The 14,894-nt window shown below is 34.4% G+C and overlaps 2 protein-coding genes across 6 annotated transcripts in view; one reads left to right on the top strand and one right to left on the bottom strand.

The window, feature by feature from the left end:
• The window catches only part of LOC136027271 (uncharacterized), a 134,036-nt gene that overhangs the window by 86,773 nt on the left and 32,369 nt on the right, over positions 1-14,894 (top strand). The gene's annotated exons all lie outside the window — the stretch shown is intronic.
• On the bottom strand, positions 3,336-9,342 carry LOC136027269 (uncharacterized). Its single transcript, XM_065704344.1, has 2 exons — positions 9,197-9,342; positions 3,336-3,961 (listed from the first exon to the last, which is right to left on the bottom strand). Exons 1-2 carry the CDS (start codon positions 9,260-9,262, stop codon positions 3,512-3,514), a joined length of 516 nt encoding a protein of 171 aa, XP_065560416.1. The 5' UTR covers positions 9,263-9,342; the 3' UTR covers positions 3,336-3,511.

Genomic DNA, 14,894 nt, shown 5'->3' on the forward strand with positions numbered 1-14,894 from the left:
TTTGTTTAATATGCAACATATATCTGGAAAAGTGGCTCAGACAAACTGAATCATCATAATCCCTGTGTTTGTAGAATTCTGAAAAATTGGCGCTTAGACAGAAACTGAACTTGTTTGAATTTATATTAAATTAAAATTGTATGCTGAATTTTTTTGTTTTCGTGACTAGTGAAAGACTGTTCAGAGCCTTATAACACGATCTTTCATTTTCTGCTGGCTACTGGAGGTCTATTAGGAGCATATCATGAATCAGTTTATTTGAGTATTAAGGCCATATTAGGTACTAAAGTCATGTTACTATGACTTGATTTTGAATGATGAGTCGGCTAATTAGTATAATGACCATACCCTGCTTGCAGTCATAATAATTACGACTTATGTCCTGCCTGTATCGAGGATAATATCTTTTATTTTCAATTCTAAACATTGCTTTTAGTTTTTTTTTGTTTTTTTTTAATGAGGGTCCGCCCATTCCAACGATTCCTTATGTTTTACGATAGGAAGAACCCATTAGGTGAAAGTTTCTGTGAAGCTGACCCTTTAAGAACAACATGATTGATTTTCAATACTAAACATCGTTTTTGGTTTTTATAAATGATGATTCCCCGCCCCCAGGTCAAAAAGGGCTATAAATGTTACGAATACCTGTCAGTGACAGCTTTGGAGGCTTTATGCAAATGTCAACATCTTTTTATCCTATCGCTGTTGTATTAGAGCGTTCTGTCCTTGAAGCATTGGTGAAAAAAGTAAAATTTGTATCAAAAATTTTGGGTTGACGGGACGACACTCCACCTTATATGCTTAAAATTTACTTTTTTCTTTCAGTTTTAAGGTCAGTTTTTAACAGTTCAACTTGCGCTTGAAATGCTTAAAAAATAATACTTGCCCCTTAAACAGGAATGCCAAAATGATCTTACAGGAAGTGAAAATTGCATTTTCGCGGAGATTTGCATGGAAAATATTGCTCTTGACAATTCCACCCCCTCACTTGTTTACCCTTTGTGTTAGCAATGCAATTAGATTTGCATGATAACTAGCTTTATTGCCTTTTCATTCTCAAAGTGCTCCAAGCATGTCATGAGGAGTCCTCCCAGCCACCTAGTATTATTATCTAAATCTAGTATAACCTTATATTAACAATATTTCTACAGCAATAAAGAAGGTATTTTGCCATTATTTCCACACGAAAAAATAGGTCAAAATACATTACTCCCAATGAGGTAATAGTATATGAACAGCTAGATAAGTTGAACGTAAAATTCCAATTTTTCAAAATCCCCCACTCCAGGGAAATACTTACTGACTTTCCACCCTATCCCAATATCTGCAGTGATACAAAGCTGCATAATTTTAATAATATACTTGCATCTTTATTATTTTTCTGTAATGTTCTACACAGTATCTTATCATTTTAGACTTTGTGTATGCTTAGGGATAATCCTGGCACCACGTGGTAGTATAGCCTCTAAAGTCATGAGGGTATATAGCTTTGAGATAGCCTTAAGTCAATTTCCTATCTAAAAATTTTTGCGCGACCTGATTTTGGCCAATTTCGTATCCAAAGCTTTGATTTACGGAACAAAAAGGCAGCCACCATTACTTTCCTGAGGCATGATCTCAGTTGATGCTTAAAAAGGACAGTAGAACTTTCGATTCCAGTTTGAATGAGTCGTTTCCATTATTCTGTGACAACTCCTCAAATATGATGTTCACTAGAAAAAAACAAAAGTAACAAAAAAACGCGCATTCATTATCCAATTTTTCCGAAAAAAATTTCCAAATTTCGTATTTTTTTTTTATCTAGGAGCTGGAATCATCCTCAATGGAGTTGTTGGACAAAGTTAATACGATAGTGAAATTTTCATCAAATTACACTCCATTTAGAGGGTGTTTTCTAAATTTTCTTAAAGTTTTAAAACAATCTAAACCCAGCAATTTCTTAATGGAAACTTGTAATTTAATTGGATTTCTTTTTTCTAGTGATTTATTCCTAATGAAACATATTGCTCTCTACTTTCTACTCGACACTATGAACCGTTTGTAAACAGTTAATTTCCTTTCAATGTTGACACGTCTGCAAAATAAATCTTCAAAACCGGCAATCTATCCTTAAAAGTTCTTAATGAAGAAAAGAAAAAACTTGAGAGCAGGTTATTATTCCAGCTAAATTTTCAAATAACAAAACATGGTCAAGCATTGTGACCAAACCTTCGGAGAGGTACACAAAAATCAATTTTCACTGGTGAATTTACATAGCAAAAAAAAATGATTTCTTTTAAGGTTATTTATTCTTCATCGTCATTGACATAACAAACGCTGCATGAAGTTGTCATCCATGACTGCAGGAAGGTACTTGTAAACAAGAATAGCAAAGGATGTAACTCCAAATAGTAAAAATTTTGTATATAATTTTATACATTTTTTTTAATGTTAATATAAACATTCAAAAATTTCTTATAATTGTTGCGTAATTTATCAGTTTTCGTAACCCTCTTCCACTTCAAAAAATACTTTTTCCCCTGTCAAATGTCTTCTCATGGAGCTTACATCTTCTCATCGCAAATATTTTATTTTATCGTGTATTAAGATATACCCTATTTCTATCTTTGAATAACTTTTGTAGTAAAAAAAAGTGGGACCACTAGATAGGATCCTGGAAGTTTTGCAAATTAAGGGTGCCTTTTTTATCATTTTAAGTGTTACCCATACAATTTAACCGTAAAAGCATTTTTTTTTTTAAATCAAATCCCTTTCCAGCACCCCAAAACAAATTCCTAAGCGTCAATCGAGAGGGCAAAATCGAGAGGGCTTGGTTTTGAATTTGTTCATTGAGGCTTGCTTTTTGTTTATATTTTCACTGAAAAAAAAAATAAAAAAGAAACAAGATTTGCTCCCTCCAATTTTGAAAAATAAATATCAACCCTACTCCTTATATGTTCGTGGATTGAAGCTGCTGCCAACACATCTAAAAGTACTACTAAAATACTACTTTTTAGATACTAAATTTTAGATACTTTAGATACTAAAAAAGTATCTGAAGTACTACTTTTGGATACTTACTTTATGGCTAAATAAATAATTGCAAGAAAGTTATTTTTGGAAGAAGAAAAAGAAAGGCTTTGAGTGATATGGACCAGAGCCCCAGTTAAATTTTTCTGTGATAATGGGCGCGCCTTTAACAACTCTTTCAACTCTTTCACTATGGGATTTCATGATTTTACTGAATTCGAAGCGTTATTGCAGATCTAAATAATTATTAGTCTATGCTTATGACAAAAACTATGCCTAAAATAAAGTATCACAGAAATAATAAAAATTTATAGCATCTGCACTCGTTAATTAAAGGGTTTTATTTAAAACAATAGGATCTATACTATTAACAAAAGATTATCTACATCGCTGGCACTTTAAACAGTTCATAAACTTTAGGATAAGTAATAGTACACCGATGATAAGTATACTTAATGCTAAAACAGCCATTCCATATCCAACATACATCATATTATCGTCTTTAAAATCCAACTGATCGCCCGGGGTATCCATACCCAAAGTCTGACCCGTAGGGTGAGAACCCACCAACTGATCTTGCGTTACTGATCGGCCTTGTGGGGGGATATACATTTGCGCTGTACGTTGGGGTAAGAATTGGGTCATATGCCCCAGCTGACCTTGCCCTGTATGGCCTTGAGGCATATACGTTTGGATGGGCATATGCGGAAGAAAGCCCAACTGACGGGTTATACGCATTGAGGTCTCCATAGGAACGACTTCCAACTCGTCCAGTCGGGAGAAAAGGATTTAGACCGCCATTCAGGCCTTCTGTGGGGTTATTATACGGTAGTCCAGCAGCACTTATAGGTTCATAATATTCACGGGAAACACGAACTGGTGCGCCTGACAGTTGATCCAAAACATTTATATCTTGAGCCTTGCTCCCAGTGGAAATTAGACAAATAACGATCTGAAAAAAGAAAAGTAAGCAAGATAATATTGTAATCTGATATTAAATTAACACCACGTTTTTGCTCTGCAGAACTTTAAGGACATTGGATGTGACTTACAGGACCAAGTAAAGATGTACTTGGCAAATGGCAGCTTTACCCTTATGAAAATTTGTCATAGACTTATGAGCTTTAGTTCGCAACCGATGTGTCTCTTATGCATAGTCCGCCGAATTCACGGAAGAATTCCCCCGAGGAAAGTTTTTTCCACAAAATGCCCCCCCCCCGCCCTTCCCGTGGAAAATTTTTGACGCGGAGAGTCTCCCTTCTAAAAAATTTTTCACTGCAGAAAATTCCTCCTGGAAAATATACCCCTGGATAATTCACCCCACGTCTAAAGTTGAGCAGCCAGAGGCAGATTAAAACAAATAAAGATATTAAGACAAATTAAGATAAAAAGGGATTCTGTATTATTTCACCTATATTCCAAAACACATATAGAATATATGATGTAGAATATTCTATGGGATTGGTTTTTACTTTTATTTTCTTTTAATTCTCCTTATCGTGTTTGGAGGGCTAGGGGTTAATTTATCATAGTAGGGTAATTTAAAAGTCAAAGAAATATATTTGCTTGAGTATCAAATTCCTTGGTTCTGACTTAGAATTTGATTCCAATGTTACTGATGTTAAATTTTTGAACTTCAGATGGAAAAACCTTCTCCTCAGCTTTAGTGAAATTTACAGTCGAAATCATGATCTCTTAGATTTGGAAAGCAGAACTTAAAAGGGTAGCTTTGACAAAAAAGCTGCATATTCTTTCGATGTTAAAAAAAAACTGACGTTGGAAAATCCTTCGCAGTACAGGTTTTTAGCGTAACTTTTTTTTAGCATAACGTATCAACATGTTTTTCTAACCCTTTTTTATCTCAGAAAACAGTATTTATGAGAAATTTCTGTGATATACTGCGATTTCCATGCTGTTCTGAGGTTTTTTGAGACATTGTTTTATAAACAAGCGTGACTATTGGTTGGAAATTCTTTAAATGTCAGAAATTAATTTTATTTTAAAAATTGTGGACAATTCATACAGTTTTTAAATAAAAAAAATTATCAACACTTTAACACAGATATGTCAGAGTGTGTCAATTCAACTGACAATCGATGGTCATTTATTTTGTTTTTTTTTTTTTTTTTTTTGGTGCAAATTGTGTTTTGGTCTTGAGAATGCATAGAGGTTATCAGCCCTACTCATGTTAATATTTGCTCATTTTGAGTTTGACTCGCTTTTAACTGTAATTAAATAAAAAAAACTAGTTTTTTTAACTGAAAGTAAGGAGCGACATTAAAACTTAAAACGAACAGAAATTACTCCGTATATGAAATGGGTTGTCCCCTCCGCAGTCCCACGCTCTTTACGCTAAAGTTTGACTCTTTGCCACAATTCTACTTTTTAAAACAATGAAAAACTTTAGCGTAAAGAGCGTGGGACTGCGGAGGGGACAACCCATTTCATATACGGAGTAATTTCTGTTCGTTTTAAGTTTTAATGTCGCTCCTTACTTTCAGTTAAAAAAACTAGTTTTTTTTATTTAATTTCTGAACGTTTTTGAATTAATGCATGTTTGATTTTGGCTCTCCGCACATAAATTATTGAAATGAAATTAGTATATTAATTTTTTTTGGCTAAATGGCTTTCTCTTAGTTTTGATCAGACGATTTTGAGAAATAAGGGGTGGGGAAGGAGGCCTTGCTGCCCTCCAATTTTTCGGTTACTTAAAAAGGCTACTAGAACTTTTAATATTCAACGAACGTTTTTATTAGTAAAAAATATACGTAACTTAAGAATTAACTTACGTAACAAACTTTTATATTCTTATATTTTTATTATGTGTACGAGGGGGTTTGTACCCTCGTTAATACCTCGCTCTTTACACTAAATCGTAAGTTTTGTCCCAATTCTTTAAGAATGACCCCTGAATCAAAAAGGCCGTAGAATAAATAGTTGAAATCACTAAAAATATTTTAGCATCAAGAGCGAGGTATCTATCTCCTCCTAAATACCTCGCTCTTTATTCTAAAGTATTTTTAGAACCCCTCATATGCGTAATAATCTCTGTTCGTTTTAAATTTCAATGCTATTCCTTACTTTCATTTGAAAAAACGTTTTCATGTTTATTTTTTCACTGTTTTTTTTTTATAGTAATGCTAGAAAATCCTGCGCCCTTTTCATTGAATTTTTCTTCCCCCGTGACATATTCCTCAAAGGAAAGATCCTCCCACAAAGCCCTCTCCCATCAACCCCACCCCCCAAACCAAAAAATCCCCATGAAAACGTCTGTACACTTCCCAATAACCATTACTATATGTAAACACTGGTCAAAGTTTGTAACTTGCAGCCCCTCCCTCAGGGATTGTGGGGGAGTAAGTCATTCCCAAAGACATAGTTATTATGGTTTTCGACTATGCTGAACAAAATGGCTATCTTAAAATTTTAATCTGTTGACTTTTAAAAATGAGCATGGGAGGGGGCCTATTTGCCCTCCAATTTTTCGGTCACTTAAAAAGGGCACTAGAACTTTTCCTTTCCGTTAGAATGAGCCCTCTCGCGACATCCTAGGACCACTTGGTCGATAAGATGACCCCTGGGAAAAAAAAAAAAAAAATAAATAAACACGCACCCGTGATTTGTCTTCTGGCAAAAAATACAAAATTCCACATTTTTTAGATAGGAGCTTGAAATTTTTGCTATAGAGTTCTCTGATATACCGAATGCGATAGTGTGATTTTCGTTAAGATTCTATGACTTTTAATGGATGTTTCCCCCTTTTTTCCAAAATAGGGCAAATTTTCTCAGGCTCGTAACTTTTGATGACAAAGACTAAATTAATTGAAACTTAATATTTAGAATCAGCGTAAAAATTCGAATCTTTTGATGTATCTTTTAGTATCAAAATTCCGTTTTTTAGAGTTTCGTTTACTATTGAGCCGGGTCGCCCCTTACTACAGTTCCTTACCACGAACTGTTTGAAAAGAAAATAATTCGGTATTTCGAGGCTTCTGACATTATTACTCCTTTGCGGAAGTTAGGCTCAAAATTGAAAAAGGATTATAGTTTTTCTCTGGGCCCCTTCCACCTCTTAGTTCGTTTATTTTCCCGTTAGTTTTCACCTGTTTTCGCTTTATAGTTGTGTTATCTCTTAGCAGTAGTTATGGTTGTGGTATATATGTTTTATCGCTCGTATAGTTGTGTTATTTTCAAATTATACTCCATAATAGAGAGGCTCCGAACACCCAGCATTGTATATTAAGCTCTTAATTTGACGTTTTTTTCTAACGTGACCAGATTCGTCCTGCGCCCTTTTCATTGAATTTTTTTCCCCCATGGCATATTTCTCCAAGGAAAGATCCTCCCACATAGCCCCCTCCCTCAACCCTACCCCCAAAACCAAAAAAATCCCCCTGAAAACGTCTGTACACTTTCCAATAACCATTATTATATGTAAAGACTGGTTGAAGTTTGTAACTTGCAACCCCTCCCCCAGGGACTGTGGGGGAGTAAGTCATCCCTAAAAACATAGTTATTATGATTTTCGACTATGCTAAACAAAATGGCTATCTCAAAATTTTGATCCGTTGACTTTGGGAAAAAAATGAGCGTGGGAGGGGGCCTAGATGCCCTCCAATTTTTTTGGTCACTTAAAAAGGGCACTAGAACTTTTCATTTCCGTTAGAATGAGCCCTCTTGCGACATTCTAGGACCACTTAGTCGATACGATGACCCCTGGGGAAAAAAAAAAAAAAAAAAAAACAAAAAAACAAACAAATAAACACGCACCCGTGATTTGTCTTCGGGCAAAAAATGCAAAATTCCACATTTTTGTAGATAGGAGCTTGAAACTTCTACAGTAGGGTTCTCTGATACGCTGAATCTGATGGTTTCATTTTCGTCAAGATCCTACGACTTTTAGGGGGTGTTTCCCCCTATTTTCCTAAATAAAGCAAATTTTCTCAGGCTCGTAACTTTTGATGGCTAAGACTAAACTTGATGAAACTTATATATTTAAAATCAGCATTAAAATGCGATTCTTTTGATGTAGCTATTGATATCAAAATTCAATTTTTTAGAGTTTTGGTTACTATTGAGCCGGATCGCTCCTTACTACAGTTCGTTACCACGAACTGTTTGATATCTGTTTGTTTTGAGTTTCATTTATTTACTGATAGTGATTTCTGGTAGTTTTTTAGCTTAATGGAGCTCTTTATTTTTCTTCAAAAAATTTGTCTAGTGGAATTTTTTTTTTTTAATTAATACTTTAAACTTAACCATCTTAACCCAAAATAGTTCAGAGAAAGAAGCTTTCAAATTCATAATGATGTGCTAATTGTATATGTCGTATCCCTCCAAAAGTTATCTTGTGACAGAGAGTGTGCTAGTGAATATATCTGCTCGAATGTGACACAAAACAATATTTTACCACTTGTAATTTTTAGGATATTCATTAAAGGTTTTTAAATGAGACCCTCAAAAAAGTACAAAAGGCTTTTAAAGTATAAGAACAAAAGACAACACTGAATTTTAAAGCATTTAAACCATATAAAAAGGAAGTACATAGATTAAAATATATGTATATGAAATTTCTAAGTTCAAAAAAAGATAACTGGAAAAAAGTCAAATCATGAGGCTAAATTGAGCGTGCTATTAGCTCATATCAATATTCTGTTAGATAAAGCATAGTGTTAGATATACATCTTCGAACCATCAAAAGTTTAGAGGACATCAAAATGCTATAACCTAAAAATGAATTATGTTTGAAAAGCTAGAAGAGGCAATATAAATGTTTGGACAATATATGCGAAGTAGAATGTTAAAATTACAATGATATATAGTAGAAAAAACTTAGATACAACTTTTTACGCCTAAGAATTTTGAAGACGCCAAATTAGTGATTTTAATAATTATTCAGACTGATAGGCTTTTTTTCTTACGAACAGGGTCAGCTGTTTCAAGTTGGCTTCTTAACTCAAAAAGTAGAAAAGTATAAAACAAAAATCAAAAACCTAAAAGAAATCAAATCATATAAAAACTTAAAATCGAAAGATTCGTCTATTGAGCTTTAAAATCAAATTATAAAGTTTATTTACATCTAGCTACTTAAAATTTTGTAGTAAAAATATACTAAGACCACAATATGAACAAGGAACAGAAAGGACAGAGAGAACCAGAGAGAGAGAGAGGAACAGAGAGAACTTACAACTACTTTAAGACACTGCAAAGTTTTCATTTTTTCCGATAGTTGTTTCAAGCATTGATACTTCATATAAACTGCAGGACAGCCGAAAGACTTTTAATTTCACGCCGAACACTTTTCCTCCTTAAAATGGAACAGGATTTTATTTTTCCTTAAATTTGTCGCATTTATCAAAATAGACGGAATTCAGATATGCATAGAAGGAAAGTTAGTTTAATATGGAAAAGTCTATTACCTAAAATAATGACAAGTTTTTCCCTTTGAATGTATAGATAGTAAAGATCTGCTTGGACGGTTGCACACGATGACAAACAAAAACTAGATTTATATTATTCGGTCGTGGAGAGTGGCAAATCGGCCTTGTTGACAAAATTTTGCAGAAGAGACACTTTCACTCTATTATATACCATCAAATAAACAATGCATTTGTTAGGCCCTTAACGCTTTTACCGTGGTATTTACCAAGAATAGTTAAAAAAAAGAAAAAAAAGATAGCATACTCCTCAAAAAATGTCTCAGAGTATGCTGTTCCTCCTGAAACTAAATCTTTTTCTTTGTTGCCTTACACCAAATCAATGGTGGTGTTCTGCAAATTCACCGTATACATGTTTCTCACACTTATTACTTTGCTCCAAAAACGTAAACCTTCTTGATACTAGGAATTTGAAACATATTTTCCAAAAAAAAATTCAAATCAAAGTAAAGAGCCATATTAAGATTAATGGAAGACATGAATAAAGTTATATAGTAACTCAAACTTAAAACGAAACAAGGACTCCTGCAGAAAGTTTCAAGTGGGAAGGCAGCCACCAGAATAGCAGTGATAAGTGGGGGCACGGGAGCATATTTCAGGATATGTTTTCTTAGGAATTAGTTTATTTCTAGATGCATTTAGAAAAAATTCTCAAACAAAAAGAGAAACTAACATGGCATGAATTGATAAAAATTAAATTCAACAAATTTTAAACGGCGAAGACTCCTGGGAAAGGGATCAATCTGTTTAATTAATTATATATTTAATTATTATGTATTTTTGTGCATTTATTCTTAATCCATAAAATCGCAAACCTAAAATAAAGGAAAATCCAACCCAAACAAATTATAGAAAGATTTATTGCTTCCCAAGATCATAACAGGCGTAAACCTGTCTTTATGCGATTTCCTAAGCCTTAGAGTAGCCTACAGGCGGAGTATAAATAGGAACCAAAAAACAGCTTCCTATGGGACATTTTAGGCTCTGATTTCATTCCTTGGAGGTTCGTTTATCTGCACTAGATCAATAGATTTCTAAGATCACAAAAACCCCCTAAAGCAGGGTTTTGCCAAGATCTTTACATTTTCTAAGGGCCCATGATCAAAACTCATCCTTTCTGTATGGATATCACGTTTTGTTTTATAATGGCCTTATAAAATATACCTCTTTCATAACGGGTCTATTTCCCCCTTACCTAAAATTCCTTATGTCTTCTGACAATTAAAAAAAGTAAAAAATAGCGAAAGAAAAACCAAATTTAATCGTACAATCCACATGACAAATTGACCCTCTTTCTTTTGACACTCCAATTCAACTGAATAAATAGAAAAGGCTCAAATAAAATTGTTTGTCGCAACAGGATCTTATCATAATAGTTCGTGCTTAGTAACTGTAAGGAAGGAATGACTAGGACCAATATTCTTCTAAACTAAAAATGGAATGTACTTTTGTCTTATAGCCACCACACTCAAGATCTTGTATAGTGAATTAAATAAAAAAAACTAATTTTTTTAGCTGAAAGTAAGGAGCGACATTAAAACTTAAAACGAACAGAAATTACTCCGTATATGAAATGGGTTGTCCCCTCCGCAATCCCTCGCTCTTTACGCTAAAGCTTTTAATTGTTTTAAAAAGTAAAATTGTGGCAAAGAGTCAAACTTTAGCGTAAAGAGCGAGGAATTGCGGAGGGGACAACCCATTTCATATACGGAGTAATTTCTGTTCGTTTTAAGTTTTAATGTCACTCCTTACTTTCAGCTAATAAATTAGTTTTTTTTATTTAATTTCTGAACGTTTTTGAATTAATCCATTATTGGTTTTGGCTCTCCGCACATAAGTTATTAAAATGAAATTTGTATATTAATTCTTTTTTTGGCTAAATGGCTTTCTCTTAGTTTTGATCAGACGATTTTGAGAAATAAGGGGTGGAGAAGGAGGTCTAGTTGCCCTCCAATTTTTTGGTTACTTAATAAGGCAACTAGGACTTTTAATTTTTAACGAACTTTTTTATTAGTAAAAAATATACGTAACTTAAGAATTAACTTACGTAACAAACTTTCATAATCTTATATTTTTATTATGTATACGAGGGGGTTTGTACCCTCGTTAATATCTCGCTCTTTACACTAAATCGTAAGTTTTGCCCCAATTCTTTAAGAATGACCCCTGAATCAGAAAGGCCGTAGAATAAATAGTTGAAATTACTAAAAATACTTCAGCATAAAGATCGAGGTATTTATCTCCTCCTAAATACCTCGCTCTTTATGCTAAAGTATTTTTAGAACCCCTCATATGCGTAATAATCTCTGTTCGTTTTAAGTTTCAATGCTACTCCTTCCTTTCATTTGAAAAAACGTTTTCATTTTTATTTTTCATTGTTTTCTTATAGTAATGCTAGAAAATCCTGCGGCCTTTTCATTGAATTTTTCTTCCCCCATGACAGATTCCTCCAAGGAAAGATCCTCCAACATAGCCCCCTCCCCTAGCCCCACCCCCAAACAAAATAAAATCCCCCTGAAAACGTCTGTACACTTCCCAATAACTATTATTATATGTAAACACAGGTCAAAGTTTGTAACTTCCAGCCCCTCCCCCAGGGATTGCGGGGGAGTACGTCATCCCCAAAGACATAGTTATTATAGTTTTCGACTATGTGGAACAAAATGGCTATCTCAAAATTTTGATCCGTTGACTTTGGGAAAAAATGAGCGTGGGATGGGGGCCTAGATGCCCTCCAATTTTTTTGGTCACTTAAAAAGGGCACTAGAACATTTCATTTCCGTTAGAATGAGCCCTCTTGCGACATTCTAGGACCACTTGGTCGATACGATGACCCCTGGGAAAAAAAAAACAAACAAAGAAACAAATAAACATGCACCCGTGATCTGTCTTCTGGCAAAAATACTAAATTGCACATTTTTGTAGATAGGAGCTTGAAACTTCTACACAGTAGGGTTCTCTGATACGCTGAATCTGATGTTGTCATTTTCGTTAAGATTCTACGACTTTTAGGGGGTGTTTCCCCCTATTTTCTTAAATAATGCAAATTTTCTCAGGCTCGTAACTTTTGATTTGTAAGACTAAACTTGATGAAACTTATATATTTAAAATCAGCATTAAAATGCAATTCTTTTGATGTAGCTATTGTTACAAACTTCAATTTTTTAGAGTTTTGGTTACTATTGAGTCGGGTCGCTCCTTACTACAGTTCGTTACCACGAACTGTTTGACGTGAGACAATAACCAGTTTTCATGGTCTTTATATTGGGTAATATTAGCTTCGGCTCGGTGGGAAACTACATTGTAGCTATATTTTAATTAAATATTTAGTTGTCATTTTAGGTTATTTAGGCATTAAAAAATGTACCTCTTTCATAACCTGCCTATTTCCCCCTCGCCTAAAATCCCTTATATCTTCTGGCAATTAAAAAAAAGTAAAAAAATAGCGAAAGAAAAACTAAATTTAATCGTACAATCCATCTGACAAACTGACCCTCTTTCTTTTAACACTCCAATTCAACTGAATAAATTGAAAAGGCTCAAATAAAATTGTTTATCAGAAGAGGATCTTATCAAAATAGTTCGTGCTTACTAACGGTAAGGAAGGAATGACTAGGACCAATATTCCCCTAAACTAAGAATGGAATGTACTTTTGTCTTATAGCCACCAGACTCAAGATCTTGTGTCGTGAACATGAGACAATAACCGGTTTTCATGGTGCTTATACCGGACAATATTAGCTTCAGCTCGGTGGGAAACTACATTGTAGCTATTTTTTAATTAAATATTGAGTTGTTATTTTAGGTTCTAGGCGTTTAACCCCCCCCCCCCTCCTTGCAGGAAATAAACCCCCGTGGAAATTGCCCCGGGAAAATGCCCCAGGACAGTACCTCCCGTGGAAAATACCCCCCGGGCAATACTCCCACCCTAGGGAAACACACCAGTGGGAAATACCCGGCTGGAAAATACCCCCTGGAAAATACACCCCCCCCCCATGGAAATTAACCTCCCGTGAAACCCCAACCCCAGAAAATACACCCCGGAAAAAATACCCCCGGTAAATACTCTCCGGAAAATACTCCCCATTGGAAAATACTCCCCATTGGAAAATAAGGCTTTCCAAATTTGAGAATTTTATTTGAGTTTTTTTCCGTAGGGAGAAGGAACTTTGGTACTTGTCTGTGGTATGCCACTCACTCAAGTTTACGCTATATAAAGCTCGAGAACAAACCGCTTTCTTCCTTAGTTTCTTTCAGCTTATCGCGAGACAAGACAAAGACAAGTGACAGAATAGATGGGAATTGGGAAACATATAATTTGGGCTATATATTTGGGCATAAGGGGGGGTATAGTACATGTACAGTTTGAAATCAGAAAACAACTCTTGCTTAATAGTATGCAGAATAATATTACCTAACACATTTTGCATGCAGACACACTATAATTTATCCCCCCCCCCCGTAATGTGCAAATTCATGAAACATAATGACCGTTTAATTAGAACAATAAGCTTGGTTCTAAAATTCTATAATAAAAACGTTAGCTTAAAAAGTGAGGTCTTGAGGAGGAGGTAACCCCTTTCAAATACGTATTAATTTCTGTTAGGTGTGAGGTTGCCCCTTACTTTCAGTTGAAAAACTTGTTGTTTTTTATTTAATTACTTATAGATATTATTTGTTAATGAGAAACATACGGAACAAGTTTTTTCACAAGTACTACCTGTAAATAATTTAACAAAAAAAACAGAACAAGTTTCTCAACTGAAAGTAAGGAGCAACATCAAATCTTAAGCCGAGCAGAAATTATTACGTATATGAAAGGGGTTGCCTCCTTGTCAAAACCTCGCTTGTTACACTAAAGTTTTTATATAGGATTTTAAAACGAAGTTTATTGTTCTAATTAAAGTTCTTAAAGAATTAGGTCAAGAAGTTCACTCACTTAAGATTACGATGCGTAAAACTTGAGAACAAACCGGTTTCTTCGTTACTTTAGAAAAAAATTGGGCTATATAGTTGCACATTGGGAGGGGGGATAAAGTACAGCAGTTCTGCATGGAAAATGTGTTAGGTGCAGTCATTCTGCATATTATGAAGTAAGACTTGTTTTCTGACTTCAAATTCTCCAAATACTTACCCTCCCCCCTTATGTGCAAATATATAGCCAAAATTATAAATTTCCCATCTATTCTGTCACTTGTCATTGTCTTGTCTTGTGCTGATCTGAAAGAAACTAACGAAGAAACAGGTTTGTTCTCGAGTTTTACACAGCATAAACTTGAGTGAGTGGCGTATAATACACAAGTACAAAATTCCACCCCCTACGGAAAATAAAAAAAAACTCAAATCAAATTCTCAAATTTGGAAAGTCCTATTTTCCATGTAGTGTATATTCCCCAGGGGGTACTTACCCGTATTTTTCGGGAGTATTTTTCGTTGGTGTATTTTACA

Source organism: Artemia franciscana, chromosome 5 (genome assembly GCF_032884065.1).
Source record: "Artemia franciscana chromosome 5, ASM3288406v1, whole genome shotgun sequence".
Lineage (NCBI taxonomy): Eukaryota > Metazoa > Arthropoda > Branchiopoda > Anostraca > Artemiidae > Artemia > Artemia franciscana.

Bases quoted from the DNA above. Each gene is read 5' to 3' on its own strand.
- LOC136027269 (XM_065704344.1), bottom strand. From the start codon at position 9,262: ATGAAGTATCAATGCTTGAAACAACTATCGGAAAAAATGAAAACTTTG. The intron at 3,962-9,196 runs GTAAGTTCTCTC...TTCTTTTTTCAG, and splicing joins TGCAGTGTCTTAAAGTAGTT to ATCGTTATTTGTCTAATTTC.